This window comes from Rosa rugosa, chromosome 3 (genome assembly GCF_958449725.1).
Source record: "Rosa rugosa chromosome 3, drRosRugo1.1, whole genome shotgun sequence".
Classification (NCBI taxonomy): domain Eukaryota; kingdom Viridiplantae; phylum Streptophyta; class Magnoliopsida; order Rosales; family Rosaceae; genus Rosa; species Rosa rugosa.
The window spans coordinates 53,326,216-53,346,298 of NC_084822.1; the positions used below are offsets into that span (position 1 = coordinate 53,326,216).

Consider the following 20,083-nt stretch of genomic DNA (forward strand, 5'->3'; position numbering starts at 1 on the left):
TTTGTCCCGTCTATTATCTCTCCAATTAGTTACTTCGCCCTAACCGCAGTTTGGCTCCTTGGGCTTGGGCCTTTTTAAGGTTTCGCCCCAGCGTCCATTCTCCAATTCAGTCTATTAATAACAACCTTTTATTTTTCTTCTTTTTGAGTTTTTTCCTCCAATTGATACTGTTTTGAAAAGAGTTCACAAAGGAGAACTTGGGGTTTCCATAGATGATGAAGATAATATCTTGAATTTGATTTTTGATCACATGAAGAAAAATTGAAGTAGTCCATGCCTTTTTCTTATTTCTTCTATTTTAGTAGCGGGTTACCGAAAATGAATAAGAAGATGATACGCGGACCGTAAGTAGTCAAATAATTAGTAATACTAATTTTTATGTACAAGTGGTGGATGTTGTTATTCTTAATTTTTTTTTCCAAGAAAAAAAAAGTAATTTTACAATTCTTAAAGCCTTTGCTCCAAGCCAAACTTGGAACAAAACAATGACCTCATAGTTCAACAGAGAAAATCTGACCCTTTCAGTGATAATATGATTGTGTAACGGATTAGTCCCATGGCAATATAAAAATTTGTAGAATTGTAAATGAATAAATCATTTTAAGTGATTGTATGATTACTGTAACTTAAGGTAATGGGTGGTTCTAGTTGGACCTCCAAATTTACTATTTGGATTTCCCATACTTAGTGCACCTCTAGTTTACTTTTTAGAATACTTGAAAAGCTAAGTAGACCTCCTTATTTTGACCAAAACACCCTTGAACATGAGATACAACAATCAATTACTCTACATTTTATCTCTATCTTCAACCACGAAAAGATGAATGAATCAAAATCATATGATATTGCTCTCTTATGAGTAGGTCTATCCTCCACCAAAATTAATCAAATGGTTGGTTCTCGATCTTGATATGTTGCTGGAATCCCTCTGAATTTGCTACAAGAATGATTTCAAGGGTTTTGGGTTGGAAGATCGAGTAATAACTATATCATAATATTCAATAAATTTAGTTTTAGTTTATGGAAATTCCAAATCAGATTGTTTTGAATTTATTTTTGTATTAAATGATGAGCCATGTATAGAAATTATTATTTTTACATAATTAGTTTAGGTAAATTATAAAATCATATGGCGATATAAGGAAATTATGAAGAAAAAAAAAATTAATTGAATGTTATTTAGGGAGGTAAGAAGAGTTATTATTTTTTTTTTCTTTTATTTTTTTTCATTTTGCTCTCTTTGTCCTTATTTGTCTTTTCATATGACTTGACAAAGTCTATTAATAATTTAAAAAAATTGGAGGTCCAACTAGAACCACCCTAAGGTAATTCATAAAATTGGAAGCACAAGGTCAATTGCAACACTATTAATAGAGAGGTGCCAAATTCTTAAGCAGACCAGATCCAATTTTCACCATAGTGTTGCATTACAGATCATTTATTCCATGGCCTAATGGCCAGGTTCATTAATATACACATTGAAACCACATTGTGGACTTCATTCTTCAGCCTTTCAAGAACATGAACCAAGTAGCTACATCCTTTATAAGAAGAAATGCAAATTTTCCTGTTTCTTTGGTGCCGTAACTAATGGGTCAATCACTTTTTTCCACCCGTTAAAATCTAGAGCATCGCCAGAATCAGGCAATACAAATCCATTTACATAGAAAGTAGGCGTTCCATACACCCCTCTTGAAGTACTATACTGCACGACAGAATACATTCAACATGAGATTCTTGATTAGAATTCGAGATTAACAATAGCAAAAAACAAGTACTGTTTCTTCACTTCTTGCTAGTTTGCCAATAACCACAGGTAACCAGTCTGTTCTAAAGAACAAAAGATTGTGTGATAGAATGCAATTTATATGGCCAGCCTAGAAGTAATTGAAGCATGTGTAAAACAATGCACATTACCTTAAAGGAAACCCTTGTTGTGAGATCAGTTTTCCGGTCATTAAAGCCTGATTCCAGGGAACTATGATAAGAATTCCCAAGTACTGCTGTTAGTTGCTTCACTAAGTCATCCACAATGGAAGCCCTAGAAATGTTGCGCGTTTGAGCATTGTAATACCTCTCCTGTTCAATACTCGAATCAAGTTAAGAACAAAAGAAACTTAAACAAGAATAACTAACACCAAATCATTTTAGCTAATTAACTACCATGTGACCAATTCCGTCATCTACTGGATTTCACAAGAGGAAAACGAGCATGAAAACCAGTCAATTAGTAGTGTTTAATTTCAGAAAGCACCCTGCAGCCAAATATGAACTGATTCCACCAAATTCAATCCTTACTCCAAATAGACCAATAGATTTTGTGGGAATATAATAGCTCACGCAAACCATGTTTAATTCATGCTTGCCTTTCAATTTACAAATGAAACCATTTAAGTACACACAAGCGGAGGAAGTCAATGCCAATCAGCAGAGCAAGTGAAGACGAATATGATGTTATAAAAGCTGGTGAAAGTTCTTCATCCTATACCTGATTCTTGAAGAACCACTCCAACACGGAAAACGTAGCAGAAGGTTTCAGCTTATTTACAATGTGTATAGCACGAGAAGCAACAAAAGCGTTGTCATGGTAACTGCAATTTCAAAACAAACTATTTCCATCATTTCAATACCACAAAGCATATCCATAATTCTCAATTCACAAGGGTAAGGTCTGAAATTAGTTACGATTGCCCAATCAAAAACATCACTCATCTCAACAACTTAACAATTTGGAATTCTACTTAGACATGCACTCGATGTTCAAGCTGACCAACCAGCAATAGAAAATAGAGACAGAGAAGGCGGAATCTACTTACGGCAACGGTAATAGGTGCACAGCAAGAGTGACGTGAGGGCCGTAGTAGGCTAGGGCCTGTTTGAGGGGTGGCCAGGAATCTCTACTGTCCGGGCAGACCGGGTCAAAGAAAGCTTCGATGAGAATCGAATCCGGGTCAATTAGGCGATGCTCGTACAAGAACCCATCGTACTTGGCAGGGGGCAAGTTCTGTGCATACCCATTTAAAACCAAAACCAACAGCAACAGCAAAGCGGTTTGTACTATGACGATTTTGTGCTTTGCTTCCTCCATATTTCTTCGGGTGGACTGTGCAAGGTAAACTCACCTGAGCACAATAATCACTTATACAGCGACAAATACTCTCCCCACCCCCTTTTTTTTTTTTTTACAGGACCAGATATGTACTGTATTGTTCAAAATGAATTATTGTCTTTGTGCAGGTATTTTTATAACCCCGTGATTATGACCGAGTTAAATAATAGGGTATGTATGTACCCGGATTATGTCAATTTGTTCAACTCGAAGTTATCAAATTGTCCAAATTCTTTTTCCACCTCTTTTGTTTGTCATGTATATCAAAGATTAATCAATCAAGTTGAAAATTACTTATAAGTCCAAGAAAAAAAACCCAAAGGTTCAATTAGTTTAAACATTGGGCCTTCTCTTCCACTGATGGTGCATGCAGCCCAAAACCTGAGTCCTGACAGGTCGATTCAAGGCTGCTCAGCCCCTGACAGCTGTCCACCAACAGCCCACGGGACCCACAGCGCAGTAAAAGAGTTACCAGAACTTGCGAAATACGATGCACGTTTCACTCCACCAAAACCAGAACTGCAAGCAAAACGATCCCTCACTTCCAAAAATGGCCGTTACGTAAACTACACACCCCGATCAAAATACACGTCACCTTGGTTGCTACTCTCTGTAAAACCACCTCAGATTCCAGCTACCAAGCCTTCATTTAATTCTCAGTTAAACCCTATTTCACCACTGTATGCCTACTATACATATATATACACCTTAATTTCACAAATCTAATACCACACAAAATGCTCTTCTCCATCTTCTTATTGCTTTTCCTACCCTGCGTAGGCATGAGCGCTGTGTTCGTGGTCTACATCTGTCTCTTATGGTTCGCCGCTAATACTAGGTCGTCGGCAGAGCCTCGGTTACCGGTCAAGCGGGTTTCCGAGAAGGGCTTGTCGGCCTCTGATCTCGACAAGTTGCCGAAAACTAGCGGCAAAGAGCTGACCAGGGGGACGGAGTGCGCGGTGTGCCTGGAGGAGATCGAGGCAGAGCAACTGGCTCGGGTGGTTCCAGGTTGTAACCACGGCTTCCATCTCCAATGCGCCGATACCTGGCTTTCTATGCAGTCATTCTGTCCGGTTTGTAGAGCCAAACTCCAACCTCAGCAGTTTCTCACTTCCTCTGATGAAAATCCATGCTAGCTAAATTACATGACGGCTAGTTCAGAGAGAAGGAAAAGCATTTATAATTAAGCTACCAGTATATATTAGTGTCAGCTGTCAGATGTAGAACAATGCTATAATTTATTAGGGCTTTGATATCATGTATGATTTCGGTTTTTCACTATCTGATTAAAATCATCGAATCTTTTTCCACTATGTTAGTATTGCATGCATGATTTGATGAGATTTCAATTTCTCAGACCAAACGGACAGGCAGGCATGATCGAACAGACACAAACTTTTCACAGTCCAAAATATGAATTAAACGGTAATTTAAAATTTGCAACTATATATAATTTTTTGTGCCAGACGGCGCTACGTACTATAAAGTCCAATCAGTTTACATTGGCCGGTATGGTAAATGACCATTTAGTCCCCGGCTTGCATGGGATTGGTTTGGTGGCAATACAGCGGTGCATCTGCTCTGAGAAATTTGCAGTCGCACAGGTATTCTAGAATGGTGTGCTAGCTGTACGTATGTATATGCAACTATCTGGGGAAGACTTATTGTTCATTAATGATTCCAACCTGAGAATTGAAATTCTACCACAAGTAGTTACTATGATTCGAATATTCCTTCCTTTCATGCTTTGCTATGTAAGTTTGACTTACACCAATTCCGATTCAATTTATCAATCGGGAGGAGATCATGTTTCTTCACGTACACAAACAACATAATTTGATCACCAGCTGTAAATTAAGCATAAATGTGCCAAGCGTACATGTTTATATTGAAGCCAATTAAGGGAATGCCGCAGCTGTAACCCAATCGATTGAATTCTATAATCAATTCTTACTTTCTTTTGCCTCAAGCTTGTTGGAAGCGATTCATAATAGCAAGTTATACGTGTAAGTGGCGACAATGTATTGGCCTTCGGACAGTGGATTCTTGGGAAAGTTGGTACTGGCAAAGGCCCAAAAATGGGCTTGTCATAGCATACAAAGCCCACAAAGGGCGGCAGCAACTGATCTAGCATAAGGGCCCAAGACAGCAGATCCAAACCACAAACCAAGCCCACGGCTTCTCCTTCCGATCTGCCGATGACCCAGCCGTCGGAGTTTTCTGGATCTCCGGTGCTAATCTTGGTCGTAGAAAAACAACCCAAAAAGTGGAAAACGACAAACTCTACTCGATGTAGCATCTTAAGTGTAAAACTAACTAGTTATACTGTTATACGAATAAACAAGACTTGAGAAGTTGAATAATCAACTTTTTTAGCTTAACTTGAATTTGAAGAAACTCCCACCTGATCACATACGTGTGTGAAAGTATATTCTCAAATTTTTGAAACGATAGCGGCAATGTGGCCACCCACATGAGTCGCTAAATAAACAATATTGTGTCTTGGCTACTTTGCTAGCTATATATCGTTTTAATGGAAACGTCAGCTAGCTAGCTAATGACTCGTACGTGTCTGGACAGCTTACGATAATAGGACCACCCCTCGTCCCCTCCTTCAATTCTGAAAAGAAGGCCCCCACTTTTCTCTTTACTTTCGGCCTTTTATGCAATGCAATGAGACAGGTGGCGTCTCTGTTGCTTTACCCGCTTTAATACCGCATATTTATCAAGGCAAAACTAAGAGTAAGTTCACCCGTTGGATTACCGGGTCACCTACTATTTACTGTTTTTGTGTGTTTATTTTCACTCTCTGAGTCACGAAATACATTGTACCCGTGACCCAGGGCACAAAATACTTGTGTCATCATGGTGACCCAGAAAGTGACTCAGGATACGAAATACACTGTGCTCGTGACCCAGATGATGAAAATACACATAAAAAATAGTGAATAGTAAGTGGCCTGATGACCCATGGGTGAACTTGCTTTAACAACTTCTATAGATTAGTATGTCGAACTACTATGTCTATGACACACACTTGTTTTCCGACTCTCCACTTTCATTACGCGTTGAAGAAAGAAATAAAACACTCTCAAAACATGATTTATGATGCTAAATTAAAAGTTTAAAATATAGAAAATTAAAATGCAAGTTGACTACGCCCCACACAATAAGTGATGTTCTATATATATATATATATCTCAACGGATTATATATATTGCAAGATAGAAGATAAGTAATTGAATCACTATAAATTACTTATCACTTTTCTCACAAAAGGAAATTCAAAATAATTATAGAATGAATTAATACACATATATCTAAATCTGGGATAATGAAAATTTTATTGATAAAATATTTTATTGTAGTTGAATATCTTGTTACAAATAAGAGAATTCAACAACTTCATGAGAAAAAGAAACCTTTCTGTAACTAATTTATCCATGTATCCTGATTTTTCCACCACGTGAATTTCGTGTCATTACTCGCCACCGTACCCCTCAATATTGGTATAAATAATATTTTCTTCTATGTTCAGCTATAGCGGAAACCGGAAATCTAAAGCCATTTGGCGATTCAACCTACTTCCAAGTTCCAACAATTAATATACTTTTCAGACCAAGAAAGCGGAACTGGTTGACGTTGCATACTAGACGTCTAGACTCTAGACTCATTAAAGCTCGATCGATTTGCATCAGTGCCGATGTAAAAGGGTAGTTTTGTGGAGTTAATTTTTGAAGTTCAGCTTACCAATCATATTTTCCACGAACAAGCCAGGCCAGGAAAAGGAATAGTTGACGAAAGAGGGATTGGAAAATGGGAAAGAGCGATAGTGCGCGTGCGACATGTGTCCCCTCTTTTTTGTTTGGCTTTCACAAATCAGTAACAACCACCAATTCAAAGAGTTCTTTATGACAACACGGACCTAGCTAGCTATACCTAGCTTGCATCGGCCATGTTGCCAAGTGCCACTACCTAAGCGTTGCAATCATATCATGCTTCATAGCAATTCCAATCCCAATGTCTAAACATGTGGCACACTGTGAGAGGACTTGATAGAAACCGTGGTGGTGATTGATTGGTGAAGCACCGGATATAAAGTGCGCCGTAGTGCAGCGTAGTAATTCCTGGCTAGTCCAACTCCAATTATATAAGCAATAGAAAATGAAGGCTGTGTGTGGGGTGTTTTGATGATGTGTATATGGCAGGCTTAATACGAAGTATACAGAGGACACACACACACACACACAAGTACTGACGTGGTAAAAGGAATTAGGTTCTCAGGAATATTAATAGGTCTCTGTCTGTCCAAAGAGACTTTCATGGACCAAGGTCCACCTGCACTTAGGCAAAAAAATCAGATATTTTGCCACCAAATGTCCCATTTTGCCCTTCATTTTGCCTATGGTCCACCTACACCTTGGTCCATATTAGAATTTTTGCTGTCTGTCTTGCTGCCGATTTTCATTTCGGATAGAAGCACCAGTACTCTTCGTTTGTCTTAACTTTTGGGGGGAGAGAGAGAGAGAGAGAGAGAGAGAGAGAGAGAGAGAGAGGAAGAGGTTGATGATGAAGGAGATGATGAGTAACCATGATCAAGCCCTGAGCAACGGAACTAGTGCTGGTATTGTTGGTGCTGAGGCTGAGAGGGTTTCAAGCTCTAGAATTTCATCTCTGCTGGCCTCCACAGATCGTGATTATCTTCTTTCTCCATCTGGAAATCAGGTTGGTTCTCTTCCTTCCTTCTCTAGCTGCCTTTCTATCTCGCTGTCGTACAGTCGCTCGATCTGTCTAGATATACGGATACATACACTTAAAGGTTCTGGCCTAACTTTGGAGATCGATTTTAAGCAGGAGCAAAAAAAAAAATGAACTAATTAACTTGGTTAGACATTTCTCTGGTGTTTAACTCGACTTAACTGGTTAATTAATAGACGAAGTTAATTTATTTTTTTTTTTGAAACGAGAGATGAAGTTAATTAAGAACGCTAATTAGGAATAAAAAGTTAATTTATATAAACTATTTAGTGTGAATAATTATCGAATTTATTATTTTTAATAATTTGGCGGTATAATGCTCTGAAATCCTCCTTAATAACTCTGAAATATCTACTTATGTTTCATAAATTAAAGACTATTTCGGTGTTAGATTGATCTTGTATGTACAGGGCTAATAATTAATCCCAATAAATACACACATACAATATATACTTATATGTAAGGCATTGCATGCGTACTTGAATATATAATATGTTATATGTATATGATCGAGTTGCTAACTTCGATTTCGTAATATCTGATTGAAGATCTAGCTTCTTCATCTGGATTAGTTCGTGCAGAAAATACTTCCCTTGCTTGCACTAAGATTAATAAAAAAAAGTTACGGGATATTGCTGTCTTCGATAGACAGATCGGGGAATATGTGTGTACGTAACTGCATGCTGCTCGAAATACAATCAATGATCAAAATAACGTTTTCTAGCTGGTCCTGTGATATATACACATATATATATCAATTGAAATGTAAATGGCATGCGTTTATATATATATATATATATATATATATATATATAAACGCATGCGTTTTCCAGCTGTTGTTATTCAGAAAAATGTTGCCTGCGATAATTGAAATGTCACTAGTGAAATGTCATTGATTAAATAGAAGATTTCAAGATTTTGTTCAATTCGCGTCATTAGGGCAAATAATCTCTGTGCATAAAAGAACACAAACCAACAATAATTATAAAACTCATCTGGACTACCGACTACATTAATTCCACTCACTCACCTACATTGGGTACGGGTGATATTTAGCTTATGTTATCATTTTTGCTGCACCTGCCCCCAAATTTGGCAATGTTTACCAATAAAATCATATATGGATTGTGGACAAGCCAACTTAATTCAGACTAAAGTAGCAATTACCAAACCATGCATATTACATTTTAGCGATAAGTCACTATCAACATTTGATTCTTCCCTTGTTTTCTGCATTTCCTAATCAGCCCAAAAAAAAAATATATATATATATATATATCTTCCCTAATTGATGTTAATCTATTAATGCTTAGCTGTCACGAGATTCACATGCCGAAATCGCTGTCCTAATCAATTAGCTGGCACGTGTCCCAAGCTAGTACCGACACCTATCCACCTTGTAAAAGTAAATTTGGTAGAACATCGCAATCAAGCTTCCGTAGATTCTAGGCTTTGGGCCGGCACAGAATGGTCCACTGTTGTCGGAATTATTGAAGCGGCCCATTAGATCCATCACTATTCTAGTTCATGTTGGAAACCAGTTGGGTACGTATGTCCAAAGAATATATTTCTGGATGACAGTGTCCGATCATCTCTTTCGCTATTTGATTGATTTCACGTAATCACCACCGATTTTGGTGCGCTGTGACAGGTGAAAGTTGCTGATCTTGATGGGAAGATAATAGGGCTCTACTTCTCAGCCAATTGGTACCCGCCCTGCTGGAACTTCAACCAAGTCCTAGTTGGTATCTATAATCAGCTTAAGAACAGTAGCATTACGGGGTCTAGCTTTGAGATTGTGTACATATCATCTGATGAAGACTCTGACGCCTTTAACACCTACCATGCTTGCATGCCGTGGCTGGCGATTCCGTTTTCGGATTTAGAGACCAAGAAAGCTCTGAACCGCAAGTTTGAGATAGAGGGAATTCCGAGCTTGGTTATTCTGCAACCTAGTGATGGTGATGGGGCTACGTTGCATGATGGAGTTGAGCTCATTTATCGCTATGGTGTCCAAGCCTTCCCTTTTACTAGACAGAGGCTGGAACAGTTGGAGGAGGAGGAGAAACAGAAGCATGAGAACCAGACCTTGACCAATCTACTAACGAACCACGACAGACACTATCTTCTTCTGGGCCATCAGACGCCTAATCAGGTAATTGATTAGCAATTTAAGTCCTCCAGGACCTCTAACACAAGCACTGGAATACCTCGATCAGTAAATTTTCTTGTATCCTGGAAAAGTTCTAAATCTGCCAATATTTACGACATTGCGGTAACTACTTGGGATTTAATCATGTACGTATTTATCTACATGCGCAGGTGCCTGTGGCCTCATTGGTAGGCAAGACAATTGGACTCTACTTCTCAGCTCAATGGTGCATTCCCTGCGTTAATTTCACTCCTAGGCTAATCTCAATCTACAAGAAGATTAAAGAGCAAATGCTAGTAGGTGATCAACAACAAGATGGAGAGGACTTCGAGATAGTGTTTGTTTCAAGTGATCGTGACCGAACATCCTTTGAAGCCTACTTCAGCACCATGCCATGGCTGGCATTGCCTTTTGAGGATCCCAACATCAAAGAGCTTGTGAAGCATTTCGATGTCAAAGGTATTCCTTGTTTGGTAATTTTGGGGCCGGATGGTAAAACTGTCACCAGGCAGGGTAGAAATCTGATAAACTTGTACAAAGAAAATGCGTATCCCTTCACCGATGCGAAGTTGGAATTGCTGGAGAAGAAAATGGATGAAGAGGCGAAGAGCCTGCCCAGGTCGGTGTACCATGGAGGGCATAGGCATGAGCTGAATTTGGTGTCCGAAGGCAATGGAGGAGGACCCTTTATATGTTGTGACTGTGATGAACAAGGATGCGGTTGGGCTTATCAGTGTCTTGAATGTGGATATGAGGTGCACCCCAAGTGTGTCGCAGCTGCTACTGGTGCAGTCAATACGTGATTCATCGATTCGTTTGACTGCTAATCAATGATGCTAATTATACTAAATTGATCGCTGCTGTGTTATATGTCATGAAAGCTTATTATACTATTGGTCTGTTTATTTTAATTTGCATGGTTATAGGGATTACGGTTCCCTGGTCTGTATCTTATTCGAATTCTCAAGTAATTGAGACTTTATGATGTTCGATCAACTGCTACCGTAGGTCGGATATAGGGTTGCAGCTCCTTGATTATCCCTTCGTTTATTTTGTATGCCTCTTGGCAAGTGATGCCAACAATTCTGGCAAGAGAGTATCAAAGCAAAAGAAAAACGAAAATTTATTCTATGGAAAGTTGGTGTAAGATCTCTCTAAATTCATGTATTTTTTTTTTTTTTTTGAATAACTCTAAATTCATGTATAAGAAGTAAACAATTCAGTCTTAATTATTGTAAAATTCATTATTGCATAGTGTAGTGAATATAAAATATTAAAAGACGGAAATCAAGACGGAAATAGTTTTGTGAACTTATCATCTCACCTTAAAAATTTAGGAATGTGTGTAATGCGACTTCATCAAAACGAACAAATAAGACAACACGCACAACTTAACGGATCAGTCACGCAACCATCAGAAAAGTAAGTTATATAAATGTTAATCACCTCTCTAAAGTTCTGTAATTTTCCCAAGCTTATCAGGCCCTCTCGCATGTCGTGGGTTTATTGGGCCCTGGAACTGAAGTGTTCATGTTCAAAGTCCAAAACAGCAACTGGATCAAAGTCCAAGTAGAATTAGACAATGTCATTTCGGGAACACTCATATAATCAAACTCGTAGGCCCATAAAATCGAAAACGGACACGTGACTGAAGCAAGCGGGCGCAAGAGGAAACCGTCGCCTCAGCTGTCGTTGTAAAAGCGTCTCCAACTTTTTAATGCTTGCCCAAAGAAAAGAGTGAAGGAAGCAAGGAAGAATGATGCTCATCAAAGACGAAAAGCAAAGCACAGAATAAAGCACTACTGTAGAAGAAGAACAAGAAGCAAACCCAAACCTCCTCCTCCCAAACTCTTTTAAACCCATTCACACACACTTTCAAAGTCTGAAACTGAAACCCTTTTTCTTCTTCATCTCTTTTGTCTCTCTGATAATTTTTCTTTTCTGAGATGGGACTCTGTTTCACAAAATCCCACACCCATGATATCCCAATCTCTTCATCATCAGAATCACCACCTCACCACTTCCAACAAACACAACCCAACAAAAAACCCGACCCGTTTCACCAGCCAGCTCCACCCAAACCCAGCCCCTACTCCGGAGGCTCTTTCGGCAAGAGCCCCTCGTCCTCCCAAATCGGACCAATTCTGGGCAAGCCTTACGCCGACGTAAATTCCGTTTATACCCTCCAGAAGGAGCTGGGCCGCGGCCAGTTCGGCGTCACGCGTCTCTGCACGGAGAAATCCACTGGCCGAAAATACGCTTGCAAGTCCATATCGTGCAAAAAACTCGTGACGAATAAGGACATTGAGGACTTGCGGAGAGAGGTTCTGATTCTGGAGCACTTAACAGGCCAGCCCAATATAGTTGAATTCAAAGGTGCTTTTGAGGACCGCCAGAATCTGCATTTGATTATGGAGCTCTGCACCGGCGGCGAGCTTTTTGATCGGATTATTGCCAAGGGAAGCTACACCGAGCGTGAAGCGGCCAAGATTTTCCGGCAGATTGTGAATGTGGTGCATGTGTGTCATTTTATGGGAGTGATGCATAGGGATTTGAAGCCTGAGAATTTCTTGCTTGTAAGTAAGGATGAGGATGCACCCATAAAGGCCATTGATTTTGGTCTCTCTGTCTTCATCGAGCAAGGTTAGTTCATTTTTACTATCATTTCCGGTCGAATTAATTTAGTTTAGCTACGTGATGTTTACGCTCTACTTTGGATTCGGCTATTTTGAAGCTCAGATAGTGTGGAATTAGGTGAAGTACACACAGTCTCTATTTCTCTATATTGAATAAGAATAGCAACATAGTTATTAAATTTTATGTACTCCATCTAACTGTACCCTGTGTATTTTGAGGATAGGGATGAAATAATTGTTCCAAAGAATTGTGCCACTGTGTTTGTGGGTCAAGAAGACCAAGTCAATGTGATAGGGATGGGATCATCATAGGTCAACCAAGTCAACATTTTTTTTTTTTTCGGTTATAAAGAAGAGGTAGAGGACAAAGAAAACAAACCACACATGATTCAGATTCACAGTTTCACACATGAGGAGGACACTTTTTAGTGTCCATTTAAGCACATCACCATCAAACTTTCCAAGGGCGGACGTGTATCACACTCCAAAATAAGCATAGACTATTTGGTGACTTTGTGTAAGACTTAACGTTACAAAAACAATATTTTTAGAGCTCTAATGATATTTAGAATTTAGAATACTGCAATTTTAATCACATAATTACACAGAAACACTGAGGCACCTGTTTGCCGTATTTCACAGTAGGCAATGTATTCCACTAATAATCTAACTGTTTTCTTGCAATTGATGGAAACTAGAAGAACAACATGCAAAACAAATTGTTATTGTAAGCTCTTGACATATTGCTTGTGGAATCTAGTGTCATGAATATGAATATGATATATACTGAGGAATGGTCTGTTAACAACTCTCCAGGCAAAGTTTACAGGGACATTGTTGGGAGTGCCTACTATGTGGCGCCAGAAGTGTTGCGGCGGAATTATGGGAAAGAGATAGATGTTTGGAGTGCTGGAGTCATCTTGTATATTCTTCTAAGTGGAGTACCTCCATTTTGGGCGGGTGCGTATCTAAATTAGTAAATTGCATACTTTAGTTTTGTTTTAGTTGGTGTTGCACCAGAAAGCCAGCTGAAAATCAAATAGTAACATTTGAGAATCTTATAGGCACTACGAACAATCTATTTGTACATACCTCAAATTTTGTTTGGATCCGGCAATGGATTGCTGCAGTAAGATTAAGGGAGTAGGATGAAATTAATTCTGAATTCGTGTATGTGTTTGAACTGGATGCTTGTTGTCATAATTGCCGGATAGTAGGCACTCACGGAAGAAACATTTCATAAACAGGTGTTTATTAAGGGAGCTTGAGTAAACTACCTTATTTACTTTTTTGAGCTGTTCAGCTTTAAAATGCTTATTGCTATTCTGGTGGATAGTGAGCGGTCTGGCTATGCCTTTGGATTTAGCAAGAGAATTGTTCATGCTTGTAATAAATATCTTTTGCCCTGATGTCTTTTATTTGATTGTTTTATTTTCAATTCAGTGCTTTTGATCTTTGTCTACGAACTCTGTTTCAGAGACCGAGAAAGGGATATTTGACTCAATTATAGAAGGAAAACTTGACTTGCATAGTGCGCCATGGCCTTCTATATCTGATGCGGCAAAGGATCTCATCAGGAAAATGTTAACAATGGACCCTAAGAAAAGGATTACAGCTGCTGAAGTTCTTGGTAAGTGTGTGAATGCTTGTGAAAGTGTGAAACTGTAACAGCAAAGTTTAGGGAAAGTTGTCCATTAATATCATTTGGATTGTGCAATTTACCCAGAGCATCAATGGATGAAGAAAGATGGTGAAGCATCTGACAAACCTATTGATAGTGCTGTGCTGATTAGGATGAAACAGTTCAGAGCAATGAACAAGTTGAAGAAACTTGCTCTAAAGGTATGATTTTTTTCACCTCCATTTTCAATTTTTGAGAGGATATCTTAAATGATGGTAGTAGGGAACAAACGCACTCCATAATTGGTTTTTGATTAGGTCTATCTGTATGTGTTCTTAATGTTACATTTTTCATCGCCAATGTCTAAATACTATTGAAATATGAATTTCCTAAAGGTCATAGCAGAAACGCTTTCTGAAGAAGAGATTCATGGCCTGAAACAAATGTTCAACAACATTGACACAGATGGTAGTGGTAATATCACAGTTGAAGAACTAAGAACTGGATTGTCAAGGCTGGGATCTAAGCTTACAGAAGCAGAAATAAAGCAGCTGATGGATGCTGTGAGTACTATAAAACTCATGAAGACTAGTTTAGCCATTTACTTTTCTGAACACTATCAAGTTATGATTAGTTATTTTTCTGAATAGGCTGACATAGACAATAATGGGACTATTGATTACACTGAATTCATTACTGCAACCATGCATCGACACAAACTGGAGAAGGAAGAAAACTTGCACAAGGCTTTCCTTTACTTTGACAAGGATCAGAGCGGGTTCGTTTACTGTTCTCTAAAACTTAAATATTCTTGTTGAATCCTTATTGACTGGTGTAAGCTGAGCAGGTTTATCACAAGAGATGAGCTAAGACAAGCAATGACTGAATATGGGATGGGGGATGAGGCTACGATAGATGAAGTCCTTGAAGATGTGGATACTGATAAAGTAATCAACTTATTTTCATCTTCCTCTGTTTTACAACACTCTTGGTACGACTAGATGACTGCATTCTGACTGATAATCATGATTGTATATTTGTAGGATGGGAGAATCAATTATGAGGAGTTCGTAGCCATGATGACACGGGGAGTTGCAGATTACGATGATAAACCAGATAGGGTGATTGTTCTACCTGAATAATCCATGAACTCGATCAATAACTCCGAAATCCAAGCTCTGTTTCCTACTTGATCGATGTCTATAGCAGCAGATTGCCTCTTGGTGTTTGTAACTCATATGTAAATAAGATTTCAATTTTTTTTTTGTTATAAAAATAATGACACGAAGCAACTAATAATGGAAGTATGGAACAAATGTTTGTATGCAATGCCGTATCTTTTGTAAAGACTATACTTTGTCCGAACCAATTCAAACAGGGGTCATCCAAATTTTCTCTCATCAATTTCCACATACGCAATTGGTTGCTCGTGCGTATCTCGATCAAGGTTGAAGTTTCAAGCACCAATCTCGATCAAGGTTGAAGTTTCAAGCACCAGTGAAGAACCGCCCCGAGTGTAGCAGTGGATTTCGCCTTCTCTTTTCTTCGGATAAAAGCTTAATGATTCTAGTTAACCACACACTGATCCATCACCACCATTAAAGCTTTTCTGTCGAGTAGTTGGAGATATTGATCATCCCCATTTAAGTTGGAACCCTAATTGTGAAGGAACACTCAGTCTCCTCGAAGAGTAAGCCCTCAATCCGCTAGGCTGTTAATTTCACCAGTAATCCCCACAAGAACAAACTCCATCTTTAAAATGATGAAAGCGATTGGTGTCTCTGACTGAAATCTCTCTCCCTTCCAAGCTGGATATGAATTTGATAACAGAATGACAATCACCACAGATCCTGAGGTTCTTAATTACCCTAAGGGAAGACCCTGGAGGAGTGTTCAGAAGCCCCAACACTACTGCCAATTTCTCACTGTGTCCACACAAAATCTGCTCCTTCTCTTGTTCTTCCACATCTTGCAATACAAAGTGGGTATTGGGGAGGTAGCCTGATCTCTTCATCTGTGAGCTCAATCTGTTCAACTTTTCCGTAATTTGGTTCATTTGAGGATGTGCTTTGTCTCCTGCAAGAAGCATGTGAACTCTGTTCTTGAATTCGATCCAACTGCAGCCAGGGTTCTTCCTCAATCCCAGACTCTTCATCATATCTCTCACTCTATCTACTTCAGTCCACATGCCCTTCGAAGCATAAATATTGGACAACAGAATGTAGTTCCCAGGATTTTCCGGTTCTAAATTGAAGAGCTTCTTTGCAGTAGACTCCCCTAAAGTCACATTGTTGTGAACTCTACAAGAACTCAGCAAAGCTCCCCAAACACAAGCATCAGGCTCAAATGGCATTTTCTTGATCATGGAATAAGCCTCATCAAGTTTTCCAGCACGACCGAGTAGTGAGACCATGCAAGCGTAATGTTCTATCCGAGCTTCTATACTGTGTTCTTTTGACATGCTGTTAAAATAATACCATCCATCTTCTGTTAGACCGTTCTGGCTGCATGCAGACAATACACAGGTGAAGCTGATGATATCGGGCTTCTGTCCACTCCTCTGCATCATATGAAAGATCTCCATAGTTTCCTTAGCTTTTCCATGCATTGCATATCCGCTCATAACTGCATTCCAGCAAACCAAATTCCTAGTGGGCATTTTATCAAAACAAAGTCGAGATAATTGGATTTTGCCGCAGTTTGCATACATATCAATCAATGCACTGCCCACATACACATCACTAAGCATCCCCCTCCTGAGAGCGAAACAATGGGCTGCCTTCCCATACATCAAGGCTGCAATATTGCCACAAGCCGGAAGCAAGCAAGAAATAGTCATAGAGTTTGGCTCCACACCCTCGATCTGCATCTCTCTAAAAAGCTCCAAAGCCTCCATATCCTTCCCATTTTGGGAACAACTAGCAATTATGGAGGTCCAAGACACAATATTGAGTTCCACTCCTTTGCCCTTAAATTGCCTAAACACCTCCAGTGCATTGTCAACAAGACCATTTCGGGCAAGCCCTGTAACTAAAGCATTGCAAGCACCAACATCTATTTCCTCCATTTCACCAACAACTCGAGACATCTCCGACGTGCAGGCACACTTCCCATACATATCGACAAGTGCACTAACAACACACTTGTCCGACTTTAGTCCCCGCTTGATGACATAGCCATGAATCTGAATCCCAACGTCTAAACCCCCCAAGTCCCCTACAGCAGGAAGAACACTAGAAATACTAGAGCCATCGGGTTCAAATTCTTCCGAATGCATTTTCTGAAGCACGGCAACTGTACTAGCATACAACTTGCTCCGACTAAACCCGGCAATCATCCCATTCCACAACACCACATTTGGCTCAAAACCCAAACCCCTCATCTCATCTAAAAGCTTCAGGGCCTCATCAACACACCCGCGGCGAGAATACCCAGAAATCAAAGCACTGTAAATAATCACATCTCTCTCAGGCACTCTATCAAACACCTTCTGTGCATCCCTCATTCGGTCACATTTGATATACATGTGCACCAAAGAGGATTGCACAAACGAATCGAAACCGAACCCGGAAGCAAAGGAAATCGCATGGACCTGTTTGGCGGAGTGCGAAGATTGCAATCCGGCACAGGCCTTGACGACACTGGGGAAGAGGAAGCTATCCGGGACGAGGCCCCGAGATAACATTTGGGAGAACAAGGCAAGTGCATTGCCGAAGCTATTGAGCTTTGAGAAGGCATGAATGAGGGTGGAGAAAGAGAACAAGTTGGGGTGGGGGATCCAATCGAGGACGAGTTTGGCTTCTGCAAAGCAGAGGGTGTTGGCGTAGAGAGAAAGGAGTTTGGTGGTGAGATTGGTGTGATTGGAGAGACCTGTTTTCAGAATCTGGGCATGGGCTTGTTGGGCCTGTGATAACGAAGACGAGGGGTTTAAGAAGTGGAGGAGTTTGGGAAGCAAATGGTCAGAGAGATTGAGAACTTGCCGGCTCATGGTTTGTCTGCAGTCACTCTGCACTCTGCAGCGTTTTCCCTCCAAAAATGTGAACTCTATGAATTTTGTCGTTTCTAATAGAAAACGGTTAAAAAATTAAAATTTTAAATGGCTTCGCCCGGGTTCGAACCGGAGACCTTCAGTGTGTTAGACTGACGTGATAACCAACTACACCACGAAACCTTTTTGCTACTTTTCGAGTTTCTTATGGAATCATATCATAATGTTTAACAGTAAGATTTAACCTCAATCGGAAAGTAGCCAATCTCCCCCGTTCAACGGATTCACCACCTTATTGTTTCACCTCAAATACCACTTGGGGATGATATGATACTGATGAGAGAAATTCCAGATGGCCGGGCGCATTCAAGTGAATTCGAACCTAGATCGATAAAAGTCCAAATCTTTACCTGATATAGAATCATCTACCCTTACACGTTTGTCCAAATCTTTATCTGATATAGAATCATCTACAATTTACTTTCATATTTTTCGATTCTTAAATTCTAAACTAATCTGTTGAGATCTAGGCTGGATATACCTTTCTACATTTTGATTCTTAATTAATTAGGAAAATCTGATTGAATCATGGATGTCATTCAACCAAAGCGAGAAAAATAAATTAATATGAAAGTGATCGTGCATGCTGGTTCAAGACAATTAACGATTTAAATATTCCTTAATTAATAAAGGGAATACAAATAAATTTATATTAATAACCTAGAAATCAGAGAGACTGTATATAAGCTGTGAATGTATGATCACATCAACAAATAAAGTGCCAAATTATTATACAGTCTGTGAATGTATGATCACATCAACAAATAAAGTGCCAAATTATACGCAACAGATCAACACTGACGTAAATATTACTCATCAAAACACTAGCTAGCTAGCTAGGTGACTCAAAATTAATATTAGCATGGATTTTCTGTAGATGATAATGAACTGTGAAACTGGTGAGGACGGAGTTTGCCACGACAAACCGGACAGATTGATTGCTTGGCAAGCCAGGCGTTGGCGCACTGGAGATGGAAGCCATAGTTGCAACCGGGAACCACCCGAGCCGGTTGTTCTGCTTCAATCTCATCCAGGCAGATGGCGCACTGTGTGTCCATTGTCAGCACTTTCCCGCTCATTTTCGGTAGCTTCTCTAGCTCGGCAGACGACAAGCCGTTGTTGGTATCCGACTGGGCTGACGATAGGCTATCGGTGTCAGCGCACCGTGAGAGGCAGATGAAGAGGAAGTACATGCCAAACATGCCTACCACTAGTGGCATAAATCCTATTTCTGAGATGGGGAGGAGTGAGGTGGTGCGCGTTTTGGTGTTCTCTGAGTAGTAACCAAGCTATAGTTCGTGTACAACTGATTGGTTTTGGGAACAATTTTTGACAGGACCCGCCCCGGATTTCACCCTGAAATCCGAAGTGACCCTGCGGGGCCCACCTTAGAAGAAATTCTACCAAAAATTTGGCGGAACTTCCCCTAAAATGGGCAACCCAAACCTGTAGGGAACATTTACACTTCTCAATCGAATCATCCTTATGCCCCTGGAGCCACCCTGCTCCCCAAATCAACATCAATCTCCAATTCACAAAACACATATCTCAACTTGAATAACATAAATCTAATAGGTAATCAGAGCAATTCTAACAGAAAGGTATATGAGGAAAACCTAATTCAAAGGCAGATGCGGAAGCCATGCTACTGACTATGCCTCAATTTCGTGTACGCCCGACCTCAACTAATTCGCCTGCAAACTGGGCATTTGAAACCGAAGGGCCCAGGGGAAAAGTATTGAAAACACGTTAGTGTGAG

General features: G+C 39.7%; 5 protein-coding genes and 1 non-coding gene across 7 annotated transcripts; 3 read left to right on the forward strand and 3 right to left on the reverse strand.

Moving 5' to 3' along the window:
• Nucleotides 1–1,386: 1,386 nt before the first annotated feature.
• Nucleotides 1,387–3,185, reverse strand: LOC133738617 (uncharacterized). Its single transcript, XM_062166191.1, has 4 exons — nt 2,817–3,185; nt 2,489–2,591; nt 1,918–2,079; nt 1,387–1,705 (listed from the first exon to the last, which is right to left on the reverse strand). The coding sequence occupies exons 1-4, from the start codon at nt 3,086–3,088 to the stop codon at nt 1,544–1,546; spliced, it is 699 nt and encodes a 232-aa protein (XP_062022175.1). The 5' UTR covers nt 3,089–3,185; the 3' UTR covers nt 1,387–1,543.
• Nucleotides 3,186–3,621: 436 nt separating this feature from the next.
• Nucleotides 3,622–4,409, forward strand: LOC133735712 (E3 ubiquitin-protein ligase ATL23). The gene has a single exon (XM_062163137.1). The coding sequence runs from the start codon at nt 3,847–3,849 to the stop codon at nt 4,243–4,245; it is 399 nt and encodes a 132-aa protein (XP_062019121.1). The 5' UTR covers nt 3,622–3,846; the 3' UTR covers nt 4,246–4,409.
• A 3,190-nt stretch (nt 4,410–7,599) lies between these two features.
• Nucleotides 7,600–11,150, forward strand: LOC133740592 (probable nucleoredoxin 2). 2 transcript variants are annotated; one of them, XM_062168541.1, is made up of 4 exons: nt 7,693–7,834; nt 9,181–9,412; nt 9,519–10,022; nt 10,190–11,150. In XM_062168541.1, exons 2-4 carry the CDS (start codon nt 9,395–9,397, stop codon nt 10,820–10,822), a joined length of 1,155 nt encoding a protein of 384 aa, XP_062024525.1. In that variant the 5' UTR covers nt 7,693–7,834; nt 9,181–9,394; the 3' UTR covers nt 10,823–11,150. The 2 variants fall into 2 exon arrangements, with proteins under 2 accessions (XP_062024524.1, XP_062024525.1); XM_062168540.1 differs by lacking the exon at nt 9,181–9,412 and having other exon boundaries at nt 7,600–7,834.
• Nucleotides 11,151–11,747: 597 nt separating this feature from the next.
• Nucleotides 11,748–15,628, forward strand: LOC133740590 (calcium-dependent protein kinase 29). The gene is made up of 8 exons (XM_062168538.1): nt 11,748–12,662; nt 13,472–13,615; nt 14,133–14,285; nt 14,382–14,497; nt 14,672–14,839; nt 14,927–15,054; nt 15,124–15,223; nt 15,320–15,628. The coding sequence occupies exons 1-8, from the start codon at nt 11,966–11,968 to the stop codon at nt 15,416–15,418; spliced, it is 1,605 nt and encodes a 534-aa protein (XP_062024522.1). The 5' UTR covers nt 11,748–11,965; the 3' UTR covers nt 15,419–15,628.
• A 137-nt stretch (nt 15,629–15,765) lies between these two features.
• LOC133740589 (pentatricopeptide repeat-containing protein At1g20230) lies at nt 15,766–18,282 on the reverse strand. Its single transcript, XM_062168537.1, has one exon. The coding sequence runs from the start codon at nt 18,262–18,264 to the stop codon at nt 15,997–15,999; it is 2,268 nt and encodes a 755-aa protein (XP_062024521.1). The 5' UTR covers nt 18,265–18,282; the 3' UTR covers nt 15,766–15,996.
• Nucleotides 18,283–18,373: 91 nt separating this feature from the next.
• On the reverse strand, nt 18,374–18,447 carry TRNAV-AAC (transfer RNA valine (anticodon AAC)). Its single transcript has one exon. It is a non-coding gene; the product is annotated as a tRNA-Val (tRNA).
• Nucleotides 18,448–20,083: the final 1,636 nt, after the last annotated feature.

Coding starts and splice junctions, on each gene's coding strand:
- LOC133735712 (XM_062163137.1), top strand. CDS start 3,847: ATGCTCTTCTCCATCTTCTTATTGCTTTTCCTACCCTGCGTAGGCATG.
- LOC133738617 (XM_062166191.1), bottom strand. CDS start 3,088: ATGGAGGAAGCAAAGCACAAAATCGTCATAGTACAAACCGCTTTGCTG. Junction 2,592..2,816: donor GTGCACCTATTACCGTTGCC/GTAAGTAGATTC, acceptor TTGAAATTGCAG/TTACCATGACAACGCTTTTG. Junction 1,706..1,917: donor CAACAAGGGTTTCCTTTAAG/GTAATGTGCATT, acceptor TCTGTCGTGCAG/TATAGTACTTCAAGAGGGGT.
- LOC133740590 (XM_062168538.1), top strand. CDS start 11,966: ATGGGACTCTGTTTCACAAAATCCCACACCCATGATATCCCAATCTCT. Junction 14,498..14,671: donor TGAAGAAACTTGCTCTAAAG/GTATGATTTTTT, acceptor AATTTCCTAAAG/GTCATAGCAGAAACGCTTTC. Junction 15,055..15,123: donor TTTGACAAGGATCAGAGCGG/GTTCGTTTACTG, acceptor TAAGCTGAGCAG/GTTTATCACAAGAGATGAGC.
- LOC133740589 (XM_062168537.1), bottom strand. CDS start 18,264: ATGAGCCGGCAAGTTCTCAATCTCTCTGACCATTTGCTTCCCAAACTC.
- LOC133740592 (XM_062168540.1), top strand. CDS start 7,676: ATGATGAAGGAGATGATGAGTAACCATGATCAAGCCCTGAGCAACGGA. Junction 7,835..9,518: donor TTTCTCCATCTGGAAATCAG/GTTGGTTCTCTT, acceptor GCGCTGTGACAG/GTGAAAGTTGCTGATCTTGA. Junction 10,023..10,189: donor GCCATCAGACGCCTAATCAG/GTAATTGATTAG, acceptor CTACATGCGCAG/GTGCCTGTGGCCTCATTGGT.